This window comes from Notothenia rossii (assembly GCF_949606895.1).
Source record: "Notothenia rossii genome assembly, chromosome: 5".
Lineage (NCBI taxonomy): Eukaryota > Metazoa > Chordata > Actinopteri > Perciformes > Nototheniidae > Notothenia > Notothenia rossii.
This window is the reverse complement of record NC_136903.1, coordinates 8,100,418-8,125,639: the sequence shown is the minus strand read 5'-3', so window position 1 is coordinate 8,125,639 and position 25,222 is coordinate 8,100,418. Positions and strand designations below refer to the sequence as shown.

Here is a 25,222-nt window from a genome sequence, read left to right as displayed (position 1 = left end):
CCTACCCTTCATGAGGTCGTAGGCTCTGGACACGTCGTACTTCCTGGCACGGATGAAGCGGAGCAGCATCTCGTCCGGTTTCTCCCCAAAAGTGTCCTGCACGCCCTTAGCCAGGTCGTCCCCTCCATCAGCCTTCTCCTTTATTATCTCTCGCAGTTCCTTCGCTGCTGACACTTTCTTCTCATCTGTCTCGCTCAGCTCGTCCTTGGCCTGCAGGGGGAGCCACAGCAGACTGTTAGCTAAAAGTTAAACTGTATCTTAGTTTCATACAATTGAGTGTTTTACTGTATGATTATTAATGTTGCGAGTACGGAGTACAGTTTGACAATGCTTTGTTTCAATTTGGTTGAATCTGACCTTTTTATTTCCCTGATATTCAGTCTAACCGTGCTTTTGTTTGCTCGCGAGCTAACTAGCGTAGCCAGCCCTTTACCCTCTGACTGAAGAATACATACACTAAGATATTTAGCATACACTGTGATTTGAGTTTGATTTAACACATTTTTTTTAGTGATGCAAGATTATACCTTTGTGCTTTTGAAAATGCAGCATTATTTTAATTTTACAACATTTAAAATCAAATCAACTGTAGTTTAGTTTAGATTAACATGAGGGAAAGTAATGCAGATGGTTTTGTACAGGTGAAAAACTGTTACTACAGGAATAAAACATTTTACGAATAAATGTAAGCGTAAACGCATCGCCTGGCTCTTTTCAACTGCCTATGTTTGCTGATGTTACATGATAAACTAATCTCTCACTTTGAAAACAACGAGCTTTGCTTTCTGTATTCATCCTATTATTAGATGTAGTTCAATAGGCTACATCATGAGTAATATATTGCAGTATAGTGATTAAACTCTTAAAGCTGAACTATGTTTTGTGTCCTGATGTTTTGGAGTGTTCACCTTCTGCTTGGTGTGGTCCGGCAGGCTGGCGCAGGGTCCGAACACCGGCCCGTGGTCCTTGACGGTGAGACGCTCCAGCTTGGCCCGGAGAGCCTGCTCCTCCTCCGACACCATACGGTAAGTTCCACTCTGAAAAGAGATGCAAAAGTATTGTTGTAAAGACTTTTGACTATATGTTCGAACAGTAAAGATGAGTTGAATAAAAGCCCATTTTTTTCTAGTCAATGACAAAAAAAAACAAGTGATAAGAAAGAAAAATAATGTTGACATTAATTTGTTAAAAACTTTTACAGAAATGATTTTGTGTAACTAGGTCATTTTTAGTTGTTTTTGTTCACATTAGTAAGACTATCTATTCCAGTTTTCATTGTATTTATTTGACTGGCTTCTATACAGCTTGGTTTTGCACTTCATGAACTTAATGATATATATTGTTATTTGTTGAATTGATTTGAACCTCTATGATGTGGTTGCTTCAGAAACACACACAAACACACACACACACACACACACACACACACACACACACACACACACACACACACACACACACACACACACACACACACACACACACAGCCATATCAGAACTTGACCTTCACCAAAAAAGTACGGAGGCAAGTTGCAATATAAGTGCTTCATAGTAAGGAGTGGAACAAAACTATTTCTGTCTTTGCAAACTAACAGATCATTGATGTCAGAGCACCAAATCCCATGACTAAAAAATAATGACAACAATTGTCTCTGCTCAGCAGGCTGTTGCACTTTTGTCCACACCTCAATAAGTTATTTCCACAGTGGATAGTTGATCATAGCAGGAGAAGCACAGGTGTTATTAATAACATTAATAATGGATGCTGGGCCAAATCCAGGGCCCTGCTATTATGGATACTCACTCATGGGGATACCTTATTGTCCCACTGACTGCTAGTAAATCTGGATATCTAAGCTTGTATCTATCGTTGCATTTCATTCTGGATAGAAGCCAAACACGTTATATAATTCCCTCACAAGACTTTAGTTGTACCGTGTGAGGTTTAAAACACATCTTATCCACGTGAGACACAAATGCCTTTCCAGCAGTGTTGCAGGAACAAAAATCAATAGACCTCAATGTTTATTAATCCCCCTCACAAGGCTCCAGTAAAGCCTGTAAATACATGGTAATGGCTGCTAGTAGAGATTAGCAGCTAAGGCTACTAGCTGTGGACGGCATCCACGACAATGGCCTTTGGAGTTGAGAAATGTTGAGCCGCAGCTGAGCCTATGTTGCAGGGAGATTAATAGATTTTTGTTTTGGAGCATTACTCAAGTTTAGCTCAGTAAATGATTAGCATTGATTCGTTTTCTTAGGGCAAAATAAGTAACTAAACTCAAAGTGGAAATACTCACAACCACAGCCATGTCTTCTGCTCTTATGTCAGCTTTGTTCTGTCTGTAAGAAATAGAAAAGAAGGTAAAAATACAAAAACAATTGACACATTGTTCTGCACTGTAATCCCTCTTCATCTCACCCTCTCTGCTGTCACATGGAGCCTATATTTAGCTCTCGTTCATTCCTGGATGAATTATCAGGAGATTTAGGGTCGACAATTTCCTAATCAACAGGCTCTCAGTTGTTGTCAAAGCTTAATCTCTTAATACACATTCTGTATGGCCTTCATTGTTGAGAAATTCAGTTTGTATTATTTGTAAAACCAAACCTAAGTGCTCCCTTAAATCTTCCATAAGAAGATTAAAAGTAAAACAGTCTCACAGTGTGTTGTAGCACATGCCGCCTGCTGCTTTAATATTAATAAATTGATTGTTTTACAGGCTATGTATCTGCATCTATTATAACAATGAATTAATTACATTACATGTCACTTGTTAGACGCTTTTATCCAAAGCAACTTACATACTCAATACTGTGGGCAATCCCCACAGGAGCAATGTGGGCTGAAGGGTCTCAGGGACACAACGACATGCTGACTGCAGTGGGACTCAAACTTGCTATCCTCTGATTCGAAGATCAGCGCACTAACCCACTGCACCACATTAATCACTTCTCAAGTAAAAATACAACCTATAGCTCTCTGTAGGATGTGTGATGCTACATGTGATTTCTTAACTCACGAAACAAGCGATATGAAGACATTACCTTGGGCTTTTAGCAATTGTGATGGACGTGTTTGAATATTTCTCTCCACTAAATGTGTCATTTCACAGACCACACTTTTACAATAACCAGCAGTTTAATCGTGATGAAATAATCTTTAGTTGCAGCCCTTATTTAATATCATACTTCAACTGAGTGGAAAAAAGTTAATTTGTGTGGCTGCAACTTCAATTTAAATGCCTTTTGCATCTTTTTAAACACGTTTCCCTGTAATTCTCTGGACACTTTGAGCATTTTTCTCATGGGTTTGATGTGCAAACAAGCATTAACAACTGTTTAAAAAAAATTACTACTCCATTTATTTGGATTCAGAAGACAAAAAGACCTTCCACCTGCTGTTTTGTCTCACTGCAGCACATTTCAAAGGACAGAATACAAGTGTGTCCGACTGCAAGACATCTTTATATTAGTGTCAAATTATAAATATTTGGCATTTTACCCAAATCTAGACAATCAAGAGTGATTGTGGTTCACAGAATGAACCTCATCATCAGTAAGTCCCATGATGCCTCTACGCAGTCTTATAATAGTCTTCACTTAATTAGATCTAACCCTCAAATACCTCAAGATCCAAGAAGAAAAGTGTGTGAGGGAGTTAAAGGCAGCCTTTTTTTTACTTCATGCCACTTTATAAGACAACTTCAATGTCAAAATCACTGCACCTTTAACAAAGGTTACTACAGAGGAGCAGAGAACAACTTCAGAGTTTCACAACATCCGAGGAGGAGAAGAGAAGAGAAGCAGCACACCACGGAGAGGACTTACCTGAGGCAGATGTGAGGTTGCTGGCGAGGGCTCGTCTGTGTGGAGCGAGGTGCACGGCTCCTATGATTTGTAGTGCTGGGATTAGTCGCGTCACACCAGATTACATCCGACTTTTTTTGTTTCCAATCAGCATAAAAGTGGCAGAGGGTGGGAGGAAGTGATGGGGAAAGAGTTGGGCCAATGATGGAGGGTCTCCGGTGATAAAAGGCAGGGCCAGTGCACTTTTCATATGATGCAATTTTAAATACACTACTTTAGGTAAGAGCTGTTTTAAGGGGGTGGAGGGATTTGGTTGCATTCCAAGGAGACTTGAGTAAAAAAAGTGACCATTGTTGACGGCCGATTCGCAGTTTGATTTGTCCAACGTGAGCACGCTCGGGTGAGAGAAGAGAGGTGTTCAAAATGTCTGTTTCACATTTTTAGAGAGATTATGTTAAATTCAGTCTGTTTGTGAAATTGAATGGGATCAGTAACAGCAACACAAACTATGCTTTTCCTAGAATGAGCATCCAAAAACAGCTGGGATTTAGATAAAGATAAAGGTCTCTTTATGTGATTTAATAAAATGTTTTTCACTTTTTTATTTATTCTGATTTCACCCATATCACAAGGGTTTGGTTTTTGCCTTAAGCGCATTCATAGCTGTAAAAGTTAACCCCAAACTATCCAGAACTCAATGTGTGTGGTTCTCACGTAAACATTTTATTAGCATTCGGAGCTGAGGTTTATATAACGTGATCAGTTCTGTGAGCACTGCATCTAATCGGACACATGTGCAAAATAATCTCTAGATGAATCTCTAGTAATTGAGCCACAGAGAGGTGTGTTAAAAGAAATGCACAAAGACCCACTGGACAGTAAATATAGCCTTTGAGTGAAAACGTCTTATCAATCATTCCTAAACATTTGTTTTATATTCATATATTCATATTCTGAATCAAACTAGTGGCACCTTTTTATTTTATTTTGTTTTATCCGTAAAGGACTTCATGGAATTCATGGTTTCAAATCAACTTTGTGTACGTATTTAGTAATCCCCAAACACTCTCATGATGTCGAGTTGCCACTGATCCACTGAACAAATTCCACTCATGAGAGAAACCTGTTGTTTAAGCTTGCACAGAACAACCTCACACAATTGTTTGAGTCTTCGAGTGAAGATGATGCATCACTCGTTTTGTGGGTTTGTATACTGTTCCTTAAAGACCCCATAAATACAAATACAATGTGCAAGAGAATGACAAAAGGATTGGTTTGTCCATCCTGGCCTACTAACAGAAAGTTGTGCAAAATGGCATGCAAAAAAGTGGAAGAGGATGAGCTTCCTGTATAGATAGGAAGAGTACATTTTAAGCTAACACAAACACAGCAATTCTTAGTTACAGATGATTTTAAACAAATGAAAACATTGTTATTAAAATATATTCCACTACAGTTCATAGAGCTCTCTAAATCCTACACTCTGGATCTTAGTTCTTCTTTGCAACGAAAATTTCCAGGTTGACCTGAACTGAGCCACAACCAAATGTCGAGCATGCCAAACATCAAGACCACCAGAACAGTCTTGATTTGATTATTTGATAAAAACATACTGGACATATACCTCTGTCCAGTGTTGGGGTTTCTACGATCTGAGTTTCGGATTAGCTGAAAAGAGTACAGGAAGCTTGTTTACAAGACTATTAACAAATAACAAACACAATCTTTCCTGTGGTTGGTTGTAAGTCGGCCATCTTCCTCTCTCTGACCCGAACACTAACGTCACCAACCCACGCTTTTCTTCTGATGCAACAATGAAGGAGCAAGCAGACGAAGCACAAGCAGTAATCTGAAAATCAGGCCTGATCTAATAAAGCGATTTGGGGAACACATTTGATGGATTGGGCCCAAACAAAGCTCCTCTGTGTTCGCTCCCTATAGCCTGAGCTGGGGGGCCGAGTTCAGGCTTTGTGTGTTCATGGGTTTGAATGACAAAGCTATTTAGAGCCACGTGGCAAAACAAAATGTACAGCTCCACCTGCAGCATGCTTTGTTTTATATTTAAATCACATATTATATACAATATATCACAACCCAGAGTGACGCTCATATCTTCAGAGCTTTACTAACCCACATAAGGCTCTGCAGGAATTCAGCTCAATGACTCTCGTGAATGTCAGTATCTATCGATGGGAATGCTGGGAAAGATTAAAAGATAAACATAATGAAAGTGGAAATCCGGACTTACATATCGTCCAGCTTTCTTGGGTTTGCCAACAGTCAGTGCAGTGTGCTTTGTAACCTATTTGGACATTTAATTAGACAATATCAGATCCTGATTAAGTTTTTTAAAGGTCCCATGTCATGCTTTTCTGGTTATTACCCGTCCCCTTGTGTGTTATGAAGGTTTTTCTGCATGTAAACGGTCTGCAGAGTCACAAACCCTCAAAGTACACCCTGTAGCGAGTAAAACTCTAACACAAAAAATACCTGTCTATGCTGCCCCAGAACGCCTCGTTGGAGATTTCTCTTTTTCTTCCTGGGTACAGTGACGTGACCATACCCAAATGGACCCATTGGTCCAAATGGACCAATCTGTGGAGCTCCTCACACACACACACTCTCTCAGCGGTGAAACTGTGACGTGCTGGGGGGGTGCTAGTGGAGCCTCGCAGATGGGGGTGCTGCAGCCCCCTTAGCACCCCCTCCTTCCCGCGTCCATTCGCGATGTCTCGCTGTCTCGCAGACCCCACGCAGCAAGCAGGAAATGAACCCAGCTCACACTGTCCGCTCCTCGCAGCGAGACGCGCAACGTCCCGCCAACACGGCACCCAGACCCCACGCAGCATTCTCATCTGTTTGTCATTACTGGTGTCATTTTCTGATTGCTAACAAACGCCATTGTAACACCTAATCACTGATGTTCCGCTGTAATGGTGGTGGACTCATCAGAACAGAGTGGGCGAGCTGACCAATCAGCGCACAGTAGAGGGGGGCGCAGGAGCTCCATACACATAGATGCTGTATGAGAAACCAATGTGATTTTGGAAAATTGCACAATATAAATCTATTCTAGTAGACCTCAACAATGGAAATATGATCAGTAGAAATGGCCATGACATGGGACCTTTAAGACACTGTTTCCCAACACTAACATATACGTTGATATGCACTTCCTGCTAACTATGCTGCTTTAATTGCTAAAATGTCACTGGATCAAGAGGTAAGACTGTGACGACATAGTTGGAATTGTATTCGTGTCACATGCAACAACGCAATTCATCCCACAAACATAAAAGATAGCATTATATTTATACTATATATTAATTTGGATATGTACACTTTCTTTTGCTCTTTTTTCTTCTCCGGCAACTGAAGTAATATCTCATTCTTTATAGCCGCTATGCGCACCACCATGTTCACCACCATGTTCACCAGCTAGTATCTAACTACTGCTTAGTGTTGAGCAGGTTGTATGCATCTGTTTTGAAAACCTCTTCAGTGAGAGTGAACCAAAAAATAAATTACCGACCTGAAAACCAAAACATTGAGCTAAAAGGAGTTAAAAAAGCTCAGGGAGGGTGAAGGTCTTCCTCGGCTTTCGCCCGATAGTTTGTGTGACTTTGATTCAGGGCCGTGGGAAGTAGGGGTGCTGAGGGTGCTGCAGCACCCCCTGGTGGATGACAGGGGATCTGCACTTCTACAAGATATAATACTAATATAATACCAAAAAAATGAATTTTCAGCCTTGATGTAACAACATTCATAATTAAGTAAAGATAACACCCTTTTCACCCTGGTTACATTTGCCATTTGTCCTGTACGATGGGCGCTGTAGTGATGAAAGTGGGGGGTGTTGGCTTATCAGGCGCCCGCAGCTCACATTCAAAGTGAGAGAGATAGAGAGAGGGGGTGCACCGGTACCGGCGGGGATTGTTGTTAGCTTCTGCTGCACTAACGGATATAAGAAGCTGTTTCTACAATAATGTGGAGGGAGAGTTCTGTCCTGTCAGACTGAGAGGTTCAGTGAGGTAAAGGACTCTGAGGTTTAGATAGTTCACTTTAGTCTAAATTATCTCAGTGAGTCTCAAACGTATTGATCACAATTATGTAAACAAATATTTCCAAGGCACACCTTTATAATTATTAGGATAAATAAAAACAGGTTTGAAATCATTCCAATGTATAGCCTACTATAGGACAGTAAACCAAAAATATTGTTTAAAGTTGGAGAGATTTAAAAATATGCATAAATAAATACATGTTAACTGGTAAAATAAGATATGAATGAACAACAAAAATAAAATAAGTTACATTTATTTGTTATTGGCTATGGTAGGTTATTGAAAATGTTCACATACTTATTTGATTAATAAAATGCAAACCGATCTTTTTCATATGGGTGTTTTGAGTTGTACCCCCTAGATCAGTATCTAGTAATTGGGCGCTCAAAGTGCACCAGATTGAAGCATTTTACTTTAAAATGTTAAAAAAATCTTCCTGGTGGGGCACCCCCGGACCCCATAGAGGATGTGAAGTCCACCCCCCCAATTAAAACATGTTATAATACTAAATACATTTGAAGCCTTTTTATATAAGCTGTCCACCATGTCAATATGTTTCTCTTTTCATAGTGTATTGGTCTTTTGTAGAGGTTTTTCATTGCCAGCTAAAATATTGCCTATAGGGCAGCACATTGGTCAGAACCAGCCCTGGTGTCATCCCCACAGCACCCCCCATTTGAAACATGTTCCCACGGCTATGCTTTGATTGGTTGGATTCGGACATACTAATCAATGGTTGCAGCGGAAGCCCACCGCCACCAACCCCCATTTTCTGGGAGGTTATTGAGACTGGTGTCTTTGGTAAGAGCATAGATGGATACCACTTCTTTAACTTTCATGTCCAAAGGTAACAATAGAGAAGAGCGAACTATCCCTTTTAATGTTTCAGTTTTCCTTTTTGTCACATGCACTCATATAAAGTAGAAATTCGAGTACTAAGTCATGTTTCATAATAATAGATTGTAGGAAAATGGGAGTAATATAATATTTTTGTATCTAGCCGATGATACAAATCACACCAGAAAGTATTGCTATAAAGATAGAAGAAGTTTCCATTTGCTTCACTACAGAAAAATATCTGTTGTGATCAATATTTACCTTTTTTCTGAGAAGATCTCCTGAAGGATAAATAAATTGAACCTCTTTTAGTTCTGGAGGTAAATATAAGCTTCCTTTATACTTTAAATAAAACATTTTAAATAAGACATCTCTTGTGCTGGAGGGTAGGTGAAAGATAAGGGTTAAAATATTGTGGTAGTACTCACTCCTGTACAGCAGGTGGCGGTATACATCTTGACGCTCTTTACGCTACGCCGCTTATTTCAAGAGAAGAAGAAAAAGCAACATGTCCAGGCATCGTTCAGACTGTACACGTGCTACCTCAAAAGGTAATGTAAATGATTATATAACATAAAAATGTCATGTTGTAACGCTATTCTTATGATTTGAGTCAACTAGTTAACCTCTTGGATTAATTTTACGTGACATTAATCGAGGTTTATCGTCTTGTTGTTTGACGTGGCATAAGCTATGCAGAAATGACACCAAACTCTGTCGAAAAATCTGTCATTTATAGTTGGTTTGAGCTACCGACAAATATAAACACAGCATAAAACACACTTCCTTGCTTATTCTGAACCTCTATTGGGTCAGTGGTCAATTCGGCTTTATTACTACTCATTAAGCAGGTCTCTGTAAATGGTAGTGAGCTTTTAAAAAACATGGTTTGGTCACATGTTGATCGCTGCTGCCCATCATGGTCGGCCTGTGGAGAAGCATTTTTAGTAAACAAGTGATGTATGTGGTGGATGGTACTTACAGTTTTACTAGTTTGGTTTACGTTAAGTTTACAACTGTCTTAAAAGGAATCATTTCATTTTCAGGCAAGGCTTTAAGCTGTCGAAATGTGAATAGAGTAGTAGCACATGTAACAGCATGTGTTGTTGTCTATGATGGTTTTCCATTATCTCCAGCGGAATAATACTCCTCTGACATTCACCACACTTTCATATTTAACTTTGCTAGAGTTGTTTGTATTTATTATCTTATTCGTCAGTTAGATTCATGAGCCAATTCAATGCAATGTGTTTTGTCATTTGTTCCTGTCAATCACCTGCCCCTCAAGTATCTATTAATGGCCACATCTTCAAAATCTCATGAGAACTGAATGTACACAAAGGAGTTTTAAAACATGAATCTGCATTGTAATTCATCTCATTGTGAGTCTGTTTTATTCATAAGTAAGTAATATACACTGTTGTATGCTGTCCTCACAAGATAATAATAGAGTGTTGTGTTATTACTTCCTCAGAAAATGACTGTAATGACGGTTCGATTTGTTGATGATGGCGCAGTCTTCCAAAAAGAATAAAGGGGCCTCACAGGGGCTTTTCAGCAATTACAGATATTTGTGTAAAAAATCCCTGCTGCTTCGTGCCATGGACAACGCAAGAGCCAGGAAAACATGGCAGCAGAATTTAATAGCTGCCAACGTGAAGAGGAAAGCAATGGAGAACCAAACCGAACACACACCGGACGACTCGGATAAACTGCTTAAAAAAACTAAATCAATCAATGCAAACCAGGAAAATCAAAGCACTCTGGACTCTGAAAACAGGAGCACTGCTGCATCTGAAGCTGGCCTCTCCGAGCACAACAATGTGGACAAATCCCTTAGAGACATCTGGGAGGTGGACAGTGGTTTCTCCTCTGAAGCGAGTCCTCCAGCCAGCGGACGAAGCTCACCTTGCCTCAGATCCGGCTCCACCACAGTAGTGGCGTTGGACTGTGAGATGGTCGGAACGGGGCCCGGCGGGCGCTGCAGTGCGCTGGCCCGCTGCAGCGTCCTGGACTATCACGGGAACGTGTTGTATGATAAATATGTGCGACCGTGTCATCCCGTCACAGACTACAGGACGCGCTGGAGCGGCATCCGGAGGCATCACCTGTACAACGCCGTGCCCTTCAATCAGGCCAGGGAGGAGGTGAGGCCCGCTTTACTTTTAGATCTGAGAACAAGTGGTTTATTCCCTCTAAGAACAAGTGGTTTATTCCCTCTGAGAACAAGTGGTTTATTCCCTCTAAGAACAAGTGGTTTATTCCCTCTGAGAACTAGTGGTTTATTCCCTCTGAGAACAAGTGGTTTATTCCCTCTGAGAACAAGTGGTTTATTCCCTCTGAGAACAAGTGTTTTATTCCCTCTGAGAACAAGTGGTTTATTCCCTCTGAGAACAAGTGGTTTATTCCCTCTGAGAACTAGTGGTTTATTCCCTCTGAGAACAAGTGGTTTATTCCCTCTGAGAACTAGTGGTTTATTCCCTCTGAGAACAAGTGGTTTATTCCCTCTGAGAACAAGTGGTTTATTCCCTCTGAGAACTAGTGGTTTATTCCCTCTGAGAACTAGTGGTTTATTCCCTCTGAGAACAAATGGTTTATTCCCTAAGTGTCTCCTCAGAGCAGTTCACCCTTATCCATAAAACTGGCATCCAACAGGTGACTTAAATACAAATAAACCACACGCATGTGAAAATTGCCGGAAGCAGTGGCAAAATAAGCATTTTGGCTCCTACACTTGTGATACTAAGGATATAATGAATAGGTCTAGGCAGTGAGTAAACATGTATAAAAGGTTGGGTAAAGTGCTCAGGTTATTGACTTGGAAAGCTTGTAATGGAAGGTAAATAATGATCTTTCTTTCCACTTGCTTCTCTCTTGTAGATCCTCAGTATTCTTGAGGGCAAAGTGGTGGTCGGCCACGCCATCTACAACGACTTTGAGGTGTTGGATACGGTCCTCCCAGGTCACATGGTCAGAGACACGTGCACGACGCGCTACCTTAGCCGGCTGGCCGGATTCCCCCGCGAACGCTGCTCTTCCCTCAAAATCTTGGCCAGTAAGCTGCTAGACCGGAAGATACAGGTGAGCTTTTTCAGACTTAATAGCTCTACATATGGGAATTTATTTCAATAAAAAAGTTTGGCCCATTGTTTTGTCTATTCAAATTTAGATTGTCCACATACTATTCACTTACTGATAAACAAGGTTTTCATTGAAAGTACTAAAAGCTATCTCACAAGTCCTCATGAAACGATCCTTTCGATTTGGAGAGGGTCAAAGCGGCAGCTAATTTGTTTTTTGTTAAAAAGGAACACCTAAGCTAGGTTGAGAAAAATGGCCGCTTGGCCCTGTGACTGCCTTTTGTTTGATTTGGAGAGTAGGTGACATTGCAGATTTTTTTTTTAATAGTTACTTCTTAGAGAAAATGGACGATACTACATTATGGTTTTGTGATTTTAAAGTCTGTTTCCAGAATGAAAAGCTGTTTGCTCCGTTTTATAATAATAATACGTTTATTTATTATAGCACCTTTCACAGAAATCACAAAGTGCTTCACAAGAAAGAACAAAAGTTAAATTTAAGAACACAGAAACATGAATACAACATGAGGCAGAAACTTAAGGTTAACATAAAAACAAAACACAGACCACGTGGAGTCCTGAGAGGAACAAACATGAGAACAGAACACATCACACACAAGTAGAAACAAAAGCCAATGTAAAAAGTTGGTCTTCAATGCTGACCCGGTGTGTGTTTACTGTCCAGGTGGGGAAGCGGGGTCACTGCTCGGTGGAGGACGCGCTCGCCTCCCTCGACCTCTACAAGCTGGTGGAGGGCGAGTGGGAGCAGGAGCTGCAGAACAAGCTGAGGGACGACGGCGCTCCAATAGAACCCAGCTTCGCCGCCTCAAACCACTACATGAAGGACGAGTACTGGCCTGGTGATGTCATAGCTGACAGCCAATGAGGGGACAGTATTTATGACATGTGTAGTGGGACATACCTCAACAGATTACATTATATACGGTGATGTACAGTCATCAGAGCAGATTCAGATAACTATGAATAATGTGAATTAAAAATTATTCACAGTAAATGGAGTATGGATTCAAATTGATGCTAAATGGTTCTAAAAACTAAAAAGGATGAATGAACTACATTTCGTGGGGATATTACTTTATCGCCTGAATGAGAATGCTAACTTATGACTGTTAAACATGATTGGAGTTCCTCAGAGCATGTATTTGCTGTGCTATATGTACCATAGAGTTGTTTGTTGTGACAGGTTGAATGGTGTTTATTGGGTGACAAATATTGGTACTCTTAAAGTGTGGGCTTATTAACTTATGATATGAAGAGTTTTGAGTTTTAAAACAGTATTTGCTCTTACTTGAAATGTAACATTTAACTATTAATAAGACATGGAACTGACACATACTGCCAAAAGTATTTTTCAATTGAGCTGACTTTTAAAATTACCATTATCTTGAGAAGTTTGAAATGTGGGTCCAGTGAACAAGTTGCAGCTTTTTCAAAAGGAAATGTTTTACATGGTTAAAGGCAAAAGATTAACACATTTAAAAAAGTAGTTCAAACTATTGTCCTGTTTAAATTGTTGCAGTTACCTCCATGTACATGTGGCCTTAAAGGTTTTATAACTTACCAATTGTGAAATGTAATGATGTTATATCTTTACTTCTCACTGGTATTTGCTCTTAAATGTCCCAATAAAAATGCACCCTGTTCAAATTAAATGTTTGCTTTTAATGAGTGAATCTGACAACTCTATGGAAACTATAAATATATTGATATTGTTTGTTGGCTGATTTGGTGTGATTAATTCATTCTTTCTGATGTCCTAATTTAAGGTCATTTATACACATTTTTAATCCACACAGTACTTTGCTTGCTTCCTATAAAGACATTTCTATATATTTTAAATGTGATAGAATAACGTTTTTTGTTCTGCAGTAATTTATATTCATGGCAAAAATTCCACATCCATAGGGAGAGATGTGCTGATTCCAAACCATGTTTAGTACCTGCAAATCCACAGCAATATGGTACCATGTAGAAAACATTATGAAGGCAATCAAATTAATGGTGTATTTTACAAATTTGAATTAGTATTTAAGTTCAAAGGTATGTCACACACAGCTACGGATAAATTGAATAAATACATAATTACACAGTTTTGTATGTCATGAGAATTAAACCTTTGAATCTTTGACTTCAATCTTGTGTAATGAAAACACGATATACGAGAAATAAATTAAAAACTAATTTGAATTCATTGTACATTTAACTTTTTGTTGTATCTATTGTTTTCACTGTATCTGTGTGTGAACACCCAGCGCGAGCGGTTGATTTCATGTTCATATTTTTGAATTAAACAAAACAAATCAATAGTTCTACTGCGCACAATTTCTGCGCACACAAGTGGTCACGTGTGTTGCCATCCTCCACGCTACTTGGTACATTTGCGCATGCGCTCTGCTCATTGTTCCGTAGCACATTAGCTTGAGATTGCGGGAAGACAGACTGCTGGGGTTATTCATTCACGGGCTTCTCGACATTTCCTCTCACCACCCCCTTTCCTAAGAACATATATCCCGGTAGTACAGCGTCCTTTGTGCTACCCTCCCCTGAATCGGAGCTAAAGGGACCAGAGAGTGGTTTCCTTGTTTTTTTAATCTTTTTCTGCTGCAGGACGCACGCTGATGGCGGTCACTATCGAGGATCTCTATCGGAGCTACGGGGTCCTGGCTGACGCTAAGGACGACCTCAGCCAGGTAATTAACGCTCATAATGTGTGTTTTAAAACCTAGTTGAATTGATTTGTGTGTTGGTTCCTCACATTAGCTTATTTAACGTCAACTGTTCGCTGTAAGCTACATAACATTGTTGTGTGCGTGCTATGCTAACTGTGGCTAGGCTAACGTAGTGACCGTGCTAATGTCAATGGCGACCCTTAGGATACAACTCGACCAATAGTAAATATTAACATCATATTTTATTCAAGATAGATAGATATATCCATTATTTATCCCAAGTTGGGAAATGTTTTTGTCACAGTAGCTTTTTTGAAAGTCATAGTAAGATATTGCAACATTTCCTAAAAATAGAACAAATTAAATAAATATTAAAAGCAAATAAATATATATTCATAGTAAAAAATACATATTGAGAAGAGTATCTACGAATACACATTATACTCTAATGAATATATGTAAATATTTGCTTTTTAAAGCTTTTTTTATTGTATTTTAAGACATTTTTCAATTCTTGTAAAACCACAATTATATTATTGTTTAACCAAACGTTGATTTAATTAACATTGAGCACATTTTAATTTACACTGAATCAGGGCATCTTTATTATGATTATGTTTATGTTGTTATATTCCATTTCCAGCAAGACAGTGCATCTGGATTTGTTACACCGAAACAGTCCAAGGAAAATCATGTATTTCCATTCAAATATAAGTTCATTGTTATGCACAGATCAAATGGTTCATATGTCAGTATTAGTAGTCATGCAGTTTTTTTTGCCAGTTCTGCAAGTTGGATTACTCTCTAAAACAGGCAAGCAGGTTCATTGTTGTTTGTTTTGTGACTGTAATATATCCAAAACTACCCTGCCTACCTACGCATTAAAACGTCTCCATTGTCTTGTGAGATATCTTCTAGTCATTGAACTGATAACCTTACCGAGCTACGGGTAAAAGGGGGTTTCACTTTGTAGTGTGCTTTATTAGATGGCCTGAAAAGAGACAGATTGATTGAAAAACATTGGTCCAATTCGATGAGGCAGACGCTAAGATTTAGCAAATAGCATCTTTGTTATAAGTCTCTAGGTCCTCCTCATATGCCTTTGTCGAACTACACAGCCCCTGTTTGTACATTTAAATACAAATTTACAAACTGAATGCCACCACACGGGTTGTGTTTCAAAGAACTGTTTTCACGGGATTAGGAGGTCACAACTGCTAAAATATTTAGTCAAATGAAGCATAGATGCATTACGTGATTATCACGCTAAAGCAGACTGTCCTCAATCTGCCCCTTTTTTAAAGAGTTTCAGGTCACTCACCGCACATTGGGGGTTTCTACATAACCTGGTGGGCTGATACTCAGAGATACCCCAAATGTCCTCAGTAACACCCGCTGGTTTTGGGGTCAGCTGTATTCACTACAGTTACAGTTATACCTGGACTACAGTCACTATCTAGGAATTGGATCGTATTATAACTGGAGTTTCATATGAATTGTAATGTTGTTATCCTGTACATGTTTATTGATGTGTCTTTTCCTCTGCAGCACAAAGATGCCTACCAAGTCATCTTGGATGGCGTGAAGGGCGGCCCGAAGGAAAAACGCCTGGCTGCGCAGTTTATTCCCAAGTTCTTCAGCAGCTTTCCAGAACTGGCGGATTCAGCCATCAATGCCCAGCTCGATCTCTGTGAAGATGAGGATGTGTCGGTGAGTTTGAAAGAATACTGGTGTGCATGGGTACATAGTAAGCTAAAGTTTGTGTGGGCTTTCCTCCCTTAACTTCAGTATGTTTAGTCCCATCGTAACAATCCTTCCTGTGTTCTTGTCTTCGTCCAGATCCGACGACAGGCCATCAAGGAGCTTCCTCGTTTTGCAACTGGAGAAAACATCCTCAGAGTTGCTGATATTCTCACCCAGCTCCTTCAGACAGGTATGGATGCTTAATGCTAGACACTAAAGTTACTTTGATATCCTGTTTTGGGGTATTTGTTTTTACATGCAACCTTCCTCACAGTGAAAGTGTATACTATACAGCCATGTTGTTTAAATGCTCGGCTATGTTCTATTGTGGAGATCAGATTAGCCTATCAGTCCAAACGGCAAACTGGGCTCTGATATGCATATCGTTGACTTTTTTACGATACCGATGCCACTGAACGATACAGATACTCAACCGATACATATCGTGATACTTTGAAAATGTATCATCCCACAATTACTCCCATGGAGCGCTTTACGGTATAGTTAACATGTCAAATTAATATTAAATTCAATTGTGGGACTTCTTGGAGCTTTTAGTACTGAACAAACAATGAAAAATACATAAAAAATATGAAGAAAACCAATTATGGAATATCTTTTATAACACCCGCCATCAGGTGTGCCGCGTGAATAGCACATCTTGTCAATGCACACAGACCGTTATAATTAATGTTAAACCTGAGATTCGACTAGAGAACAAATAAATAATAGAATAATGGTCATGAGATCTCCGCATTGCACAAATAAACAAATCTCATCTTTAAAATCAACATTTGCCTTCACTGGTGAGAGAAAACAAATCCCATCACAGTTCATTTGTGGGACTTACCCTTCTAGTATTGAACAAACAATGAAAAATACATAAAATATGAAGAAAAACGATTATGCAATCTAATTCATAACACCCGCCATCATCATTTTTTATTTTTTAAGTATCGAAACCGGATATGATTTTGGTACGGTATACCGTAGCCACCGGTATGCATCCCTAGCTCTGATTGTCTAATATTAAATATACTTTTCCAAAATAACTACTGAAGAATCCACCTTTTTTTTTTGTTGTGCTTTCAGATGATACAGCGGAGTTCAACCAAGTGACCGGATCACTTATTGCTATCTTCAAGATGGATGCTAAAGGTGAGTGTTGTTTTCTTATTAATGTTCTTGTATGAATTTAAATGATTCATCCCAGTTCAGAGCTGTGCCTAAAGGCGACAGTGTTAAACATTACATTCTTACTCTTCCGCTCTAATTATATCCCGTAGTAGGACTTCCTTCTACCTGTTTAGATATTTAGTTGTAACCTGTGGTGTTGTTTTTTTTAAGTTGACTTGTTGGCCGTGTGAAACAAAATATATATTTTGGCCTGTTTTTAAGTCGGTGTCATTCTATCCAGTAGATCTGCATGTTTACTGGATCTAACTTCTTGTGTATGTCATTATTATTGCCTCCTGGGTAATCCCATTGCGTTTGTAATTATTAAATTGCATTGACGCAACCCCTTCTCTCTGTTGTCCTCCAGGTACTCTCGGCGGTCTCTTCTCTCAGATCCTGCAGGGAGAGGACATCGTTCGGGAAAGGGCCATCAAGTTTCTGTCCACCAAACTGAAGACCCTGACAGAGGAGGTCATGACGAAGGAGGTGGAGGATCATGTCTTTGCAGAAACAAAGAAGGTTCTGGAGGACGTGACGGGGGAGGAGTTTGTCCTCTTGATGCGCGTGGTGTCTAACCTGCGGGTGCTGCAGACGGTGAACGGGCGGCAGCAGCTGGTGGAGCTGGTGGTGGAGCAGGCCTTCCTGGATCAGGCGCTGAACACGGCCGACCCCGACCTCGTGGACCGCCTCCTGCAGTGCACCCGCCAGGCGCTGCCCCTCTTCTCCGTGAGTAACACACATTCACTTTACAGCCAACACCGTGTATTATCAAGAAAGTAAGCTAATCGCCCAATCCCAAAGTTACTTCTTCAATTCGCCAAAGTCATTCAGTTTACCGAGAAGACCATGAAGCTCAAGATTGAGAAGTTTACTGTGAATTAAAGCGTGAAATAATCGTGGTTTTCTCCTCTCCTGTAGAAAAACGTCCACTCGACACGTTTCATCACGTACTTCTGTGAACACGTGCTGCCCAACCTCAGCGCCCTGACGAGTCCCGTGCCGGAACTGGACATCCAGCTGGAGGTGAGTCCTGGCTTCATATTTATTGAGACACAAGTCAAATATAGGTAGACTTGTGAATTCCCGTAGTTATTTAAAATGTGTTTTTACATACCACTGATTAGAAGAGGTTTCTACACACATTTGTCTTGTTTTTTAATCATTGTAACTGAATTGAGGGTTGCAATGCCAATTTGCAAATTCAAAAACATGACAATAAGGAGTTTATTTAATTTACATTTTCATCAATTAAATAAAAAATGATGTTGCATATTGAATTGCCAATGGCTCAATGCATTTCCATTTGAATTAAAGAGGCCAGAACAAACTAAATATGGCCACTGTTGTGATGTGTGACATTGGGTGAGAGGTCGTAGTGAACAAAGTGCGCGTGGCAGCCACCTGTCGGAGGCGTCAGCCGCTGCATGTTGTTAATGGGTCATTAGTCTGCTCCACACAACACTGTTTCTCATTAGCAGTGCACATTACACTGGGTGAGGGATCTGCTAAGCTGTGTGTTTGTGTGTGTGTGTGTAGGTGCTGAAGCTGCTGGCTGAGATGAGTCCATACTGTGGAGACATGGATAAGCTGGAGCCCAACCTCAGCATGCTGTTCACCAAGCTGGTGGTGAGAGACCTGATGCTGTTACACGTGGAGGAACACAAGTGGAAACACCTCATAATCAAAACACACATCAGCTGGTTTTCATCACTGATCCATTACGAGCTGTTACTACTTTAAACATTTCCATTCCATATTGTTTCACATCCTCTTAAGTGCTTTCTGCTGTGGCCTACTAAGGATACATTTTCTTGCAATTTATTTTTGACGTATTCACTTTCCTTGGTCATATTGCATTGCATTTAATTTTTGTTGTAAAACATTAATCGAGGGCGCGTCACTGTATTTTATCTCTTTCATATGGACGTATTTTTCTACCAAAAATCTTAGGACTGGTCAGGTGTTACTTGAAATCTGAAAACAAATGAAAAAGAGTTTGAAACACTGATTTATTTGATATCTCTTTGCTCCTGTTAACGCGTGTGGTCCCAGTTGTTTGACGATAAAGCAAACGAGACAAAGATATATCGTTCATGGTGTTAAATGTTTTGTTTGTCTGTGTAGGAGTTCATGCCTCTGCCACCAGATGAGGCGGAGAACGGGGAGAGCTCAGCGATGGAGGAACCCAAACTGCAGTTCAGCTACGTGGAGTGTCTCCTCTTCGGCTTCCACCAGCTCGGCAAGAAGCTGCCCGACTTCCTCATCGAAAAAGTGGACGCCGAGAGCCTCAAAGACTTCAAGATCAGGTGAGGGAGTGGGGCCAAATCATGAAGTCCCCAAAACGGCTCCAGGGGTTTAATTAGTTAAGGAACATTCTGAGCATGTCCAGCCTGTTGGTTTTCTTACGGATGTGCTTTTTGTTGACAGGTTACAGTACTTTGCCAGAGGCCTGCAGGTTTACATCCGACAGCTGCGAGTAGCACTGCAAGGAAAGACGGGAGACGCTCTGAAGACCGACGAGGTAACGACTGACTTTCTTTACTTATCTTTGATTGCTTTGTATCGGTGGAAACCTAATAGAGAGGTGAAGTCCTGCCTATCTACTTCCGCTCCATGGGACCTTATTTCGGAAAAAGTATGTATTGAAGTCAATGGGGAGAGAAATATTATCTTTCGATCACATATGATGTTTGTCAATCTTAAAAAATAATTTCCACGTCAAAAAAGTCAATTTGTCGTAAAACTGTTGAAATATAAGACTATGAACAATACGCAACTAGAAAGACTACAAATCCCAGAACCCCGGTTCCGCATGCTGGCTCTTAGGAACCGACTCACTCCCCTTGTGTGTATGTACAGCTCTCAACATGCCCACACTTGTAGTGATTTTCACCTCTTTAAATACTTGTCGCCTCATTCTGAAAGAAAGGAGTGAAATGTTCCAACGTGACGGCCGTCTTGGTGTGTGGTGCGAGACGGGAGATGTAGTTCATTGAGCGGTTTCACACAAAGAAAAGTGTTACTTCACAGTTTTAAGACACATTTGAAAAAGTTGACTTGCAAAATTATCTTTTAAGTTGACAAACATCATATGTGTAATTTGTGGCACAATTCAAACAGGATCGAAAGATGATCTTTCTCTCTCCATTGACTTCAATACATACTTTTTCCGAAATAAGGTCCCATGGAGGTCCCCCAGAAAGGGAGGGACTTTGCCGCTCTATGCATGAAGTTTAACAAGAATATAGACCGAGCAAAAGGGCTGCACTTAACAATGAACCGTTATTGTGATTACTGGTTACTAAAATGTAAGAAAAGTGTGAAAAATGTCCTTCCCCCTGTCCTTTTTATCATTCCAAAACAATCTAATAAGTTCAAATGAGATAAAAAAAAAATATCCCCACATGAGGCTGAAAACAACATTTTATGACAATAATTTTCTGATCAAATGAGTTGCTATCAATATGTTTTAGTCGACTAGTCCATTGGTGAACATATCGCTGCAGTCTGACTGTCTAAACCAGGGGTATATATATATATTAGGGCCGGGACTTTAACGCGTTAATTAAGATTAATTAATTGCACAAAAATTAACGCGGTAAAAAAATTAACGCATTTTAATTGCACTTATTTTTGCACCGTGGAACGTTTCTCACTGGATGAGTTTCAGGCGTACCGATTATACAGGAGCACCAACTAACGTTCATGACTTCAGACAACAACAAACCACAGTGAACAATAGTCAAACATGAACGAAGAAGCTGATGAGACCGCTTTGGTTGGCCCGTGGATGGGACATTTTGTTTTAAAAAACGGACGGATGGAAGCATCGATAAGAGCACGGTTGTTTGCAAATTATGCAAAAAGGAATTTGCATATCACCGCAGCACATCAAGCCTCAAGTATCACCTCAATGCAAAACATATAGCAGCTAGCGTGGACGTTAGTCCGAGTACAAGGACCCACACCCACACTCAACCAGATGACTGGTTTCAGGGCCAGGATAACTAAGTCCACGTCTGAAAAAATAACCAGCTCACTGGATTGCATTGACTACCTATAGGCTACCTGAATCTCTGAAATGTACTATATTCCTAAATATGCTATTGCTACACTTTATGGCAAAAATTGCACTTTTCTGTTGGTCTTGGTTAAGTACCACCTTGAAAAAAAATAAACAATGTTTTGCTGCTTAAGCTTATGTATTCAATCATTATTCAATGGTATCCAAAAATCCATGTGAAAAAATTGCTTCTCACTGTTCTCAGGTCAAATATTTATATGTGATTAAAAATGCGATTAATTTCGATTAATTAATTACAAAGCCTCTAATTAATTAGACTAATTTTTTTAATCGAGTCCCGGCCCTAATACATACATACATACATACATACATACATACATACATACATACATACATACATACATACATACATACATACACTGAGTATACCTTATGTTGGTGTACCTTGCATAACGGCATGAACCCGTATGGCACAATACAACTCGGTACATTTTTGGTCATTACATCAATTTTTTACCCACACTGCCTTTGGGATCGACGTATTGGGCGCCCCTGGTCTAGATGTACTGACTTTTACTTTAAAACATATCAGACTAACTTATCTTCTCTCTCATCAGAACAAAATGAAGGTGGTGGCCCTCAAGATCACGAACAACATCAACGTCCTCATCAAGGTAAGCTATTTTCAGGCTCACGTGTGTGGCAGTGTAACACTCGCCTTCAACATGTTCCAAATCAACATTTCTTTATCTAGCTTGCACTAAATATCTTGTTTTTCTTCCCAGGATCTTTTCCACAACCCTCCATCATTCAAGAGCTCCGTCACTCTGTCCTGGAAACCGGTGCAGAAGTCGGAGGCAGCGGCGTGAGTCTACCTTTCTTCAGAAGCCGAACACGGTTTCAGTTCCTTGTTGCCTCGTTTGCTCGTCATCAACTTCATCTTCCTGTCTTTTGTTTTTCTCCAGGCCGAAGCGCCCCTCGGGTGAGGAGTTGGGCCCCGGCGGCAGCACAAAGAAGCAGATCTCTCCTCTGCCCCGGAGGGACGCGCGGCAGATCTACAACCCCCCCAGCGGCAAGTACAGCGCCACCATTGGCAATTTTACTAATGGTGAGGAGCACTCTGTGGCACTTAGAGGTTTTGGTAATCCCTGGTTCAGCATCTTCACCTGCACATTGGGTCATTTCACTCTTACCTTTTGACCTAACACTGCTACAGGAACTCTTTCTCAGTGACCTACAGGGAGTCAATGTGATAGCTATCGGAGTTAGTTACAGGAAGTTTGATTTAGTTCTTCCTTGAAAAGCACAACAAAAAACTAGGACTTTCCGGAAGTTTGTGAAATTTGTTTTTATATTAATTCTACTATTTCAACAATTACACCGTTTTTACATCCGACAAACAAACAAAATGAGTAGAAGCAGGAGGGCAGAAAGCACAGCTCATACAGAGGTAGCTCTCCTGTTAGTCATCCAGTTGCAGGATAAAGTCAACAATATAAATCTGTAATTAAACACGCACACAGATAAACAACTTAACAACTGTATGTTTTTCTGCATCTTGTTCTGTTGAGCTCTTTGTGCTGCATCTTTGCTTGAAGGGTGCTCAACAAAGTTATTAAACAGAGTTCCTGCAGGGTCTTAAAAAGTCTCAAATTTGATAATCTGAATTTAAGTATCTTTAAATATGACCAAAAAAATAAGAAAGATCTTAAATATGATTTAGAAGGTCTTAAAAATGATGGGATTTGAAAGGTACTTCTTTGTTGCGATTGCGTCTAAATGTGTTTTGGGGGAAATGTCCGGGCTGCAAAGTAACCAGTACGGTAAGAGCCTTTCAGTTCCCCCCAACAATTTGTATTGAAATAAATCAACATGGAACCAGTAATCATTAACTTTGTTTCCCCTGGCCCCTTATCGGAGAACAGCCAGCTAGTAACCTAGCAACCAAGCTTCAGCTAGCGGCAGTCAGAAATGAGGTATCTTCGAATCTACTTACAAATAAATATGGGGTCAGTTCAACCATATTTGGTTGGAAAACATCGAATTTAGTGCTTGGTTGAAACCAGTGAAGGGGAACGTGTTTTAAGCCCGCTGCACCTTTTACAAAATAAATTAGCGTTTGTTTTGCTAATGTAGCGTTAGCTAGTGCAGCGTTAGCTAGTGCAGCGTTGGCTAGTGCAGCGTTGGCTAGTGCAGCGTTAGCTAAAGCAGCAGCTCCCGCAACAACACCGGGGGACCTCCGGGCGACGTTTGGGTCTACTTCAACCCTAAAAGCGGAGTTGCTGTGGATGCTAGATATCGTAGCTAAACACCGATCATACAAAAGCATGAAGACAGCAGAGCTCTGACTATAGCTCTTGACACACACACACACACACACACACACACACACACACACACACACACACACACACACACACACACACACACACACTCACACACTTTTTGGCTAACACAGTTCTGTGTACGGTTATGTTCAGTCATCGTTCTTATGTTGAACGTGAATACATTTACTTTGTAAGTAATTATGGGACGTATTTCTTCTTTCATAGCAATTTTCCTTCATACTTTCTTGCCGTGAAATATGTCTTAAATTCTATTCAAAGTGGTCTTAAAAAGTCTTAGATTTGAGTTGGTAAAACCGGCAGGAATCCTGTTAAAGATAGGACTCATCCTTTAACAACGGAAAATTATCCATTTATTTTATAGAAAGATCTTTATTATACATGCTACATATACATACATGATACACTATGTATTACCTTTACCCAAGGTGACCTGCCTCGTATAGTTAACATTGCTCAGGTTGTTGTCACATGTTGATTCTGACCTGTTGTTTTTTGTTGTTGTAACCCCAGAGCAGCGCGGCGGCTTCAGGGGCCGAGGACGAGGCTTCAGAGGCAACAGGAGCCGAGGCCGGCCCTACTGAGACCCCCCCCCGCACACACAGTACATATTGCTCATTGAACTGCATCACATCAGGATCTTTTCCGCATCAAGACGGACTATTTGTCACTGTTCTTTTTTTTTTTTTTTTTTTTTAACTGGTCTCCACTTCTTTTTCACTTTCTATCTCGCACATCCAGCTCCAGTCTCTGTGTCGTTGTTTGATTGGGGTTCAGTTTCCAGTCTTCAGAATGTCCCACACCAAGACTTTTCAACATTTACTCCCCATAATCCTCTTGGGCAATAGTTATAGTAAACCTAAATGTTTTCCCCCTTTCATTAAAAATAAATATTCTGTGTATTTTTGTGGAAAAAAAGACCGCCAAGTTGTGTCTGATAAATATGTTTTGTCGGCTTGTTGTAGGGAAAGTTAAAGATCCTCTTGTTTGAGATGTTGATGAATGCATTTTATTTCTACCTTTTTATTTAATCTTTTTTTTTTTATTAGATCTTAAGTTGAATTGGCTCACTCTGCTACTTTGTATGAATCAATGAGATTTCATTGGATTTTTATCATAAACTTGTATGGAAGTATGAACTTTTGTCATTACTTGTGTTTTGAGTCCGGTATCCAGGCAACGATGGAACTCCACACACTTCTGCTGCTTCGAATGTACTTTCCGCATGTTTCAATCCTCGTCCAGACTTTATTTCCACCCATTCAGTCCTCTGACGATCTCTCATTCATCATATGTTCTATCCATCCTCCCGTCTTCCCGCTTGTTTCTGTTTTTCACATCTATCTCGACTGAAGCAGAGTGAGGAGACGGTAATTTTAGCCTACGATCTGGCATCTACATTCAGAAAACATGCATACACCAAAGTGCCTCGTCAGCAGTCTGCAGCAGCACT

The 25,222-nt window shown here is 40.2% G+C and overlaps 3 protein-coding genes across 4 annotated transcripts in view; 2 read left to right on the top strand and 1 right to left on the bottom strand.

Moving 5' to 3' along the window:
- Nucleotides 1-3,920, bottom strand: part of rlbp1b (retinaldehyde binding protein 1b) — a 9,148-nt gene extending 5,228 nt beyond the window's left edge. The window contains exons 1-4 of the mRNA XM_079684447.1: nt 3,832-3,920; nt 2,301-2,343; nt 909-1,037; nt 6-210 (exon numbers count right to left, since the gene is read on the bottom strand). Of these exons, the coding sequence (XP_079540573.1) occupies nt 6-210; nt 909-1,037; nt 2,301-2,312 (346 nt within the window). The 5' untranslated portion in view covers nt 2,313-2,343; nt 3,832-3,920. The remainder of the gene's footprint in view (nt 1-5; nt 211-908; nt 1,038-2,300; nt 2,344-3,831) is intronic.
- Nucleotides 3,921-9,136: 5,216 nt separating this feature from the next.
- On the top strand, nt 9,137-13,526 carry isg20 (interferon stimulated exonuclease gene). The gene is made up of 4 exons (XM_079681427.1): nt 9,137-9,262; nt 10,186-10,858; nt 11,592-11,792; nt 12,477-13,526. Exons 2-4 carry the CDS (start codon nt 10,217-10,219, stop codon nt 12,675-12,677), a joined length of 1,044 nt encoding a protein of 347 aa, XP_079537553.1. The 5' UTR covers nt 9,137-9,262; nt 10,186-10,216; the 3' UTR covers nt 12,678-13,526.
- Nucleotides 13,527-14,205: 679 nt separating this feature from the next.
- Nucleotides 14,206-24,908, top strand: api5 (apoptosis inhibitor 5). 2 transcript variants are annotated; one of them, XM_079681095.1, is made up of 13 exons: nt 14,206-14,502; nt 16,030-16,191; nt 16,321-16,414; nt 17,317-17,382; nt 17,768-18,126; nt 18,319-18,423; nt 18,937-19,026; nt 19,525-19,706; nt 19,828-19,921; nt 22,042-22,098; nt 22,210-22,289; nt 22,390-22,496; nt 24,283-24,908. In XM_079681095.1, exons 1-13 carry the CDS (start codon nt 14,431-14,433, stop codon nt 24,351-24,353), a joined length of 1,539 nt encoding a protein of 512 aa, XP_079537221.1. In that variant the 5' UTR covers nt 14,206-14,430; the 3' UTR covers nt 24,354-24,908. The 2 variants fall into 2 exon arrangements, with proteins under 2 accessions (XP_079537221.1, XP_079537220.1); XM_079681094.1 differs by having other exon boundaries at nt 22,390-22,532.
- Nucleotides 24,909-25,222: the final 314 nt, after the last annotated feature.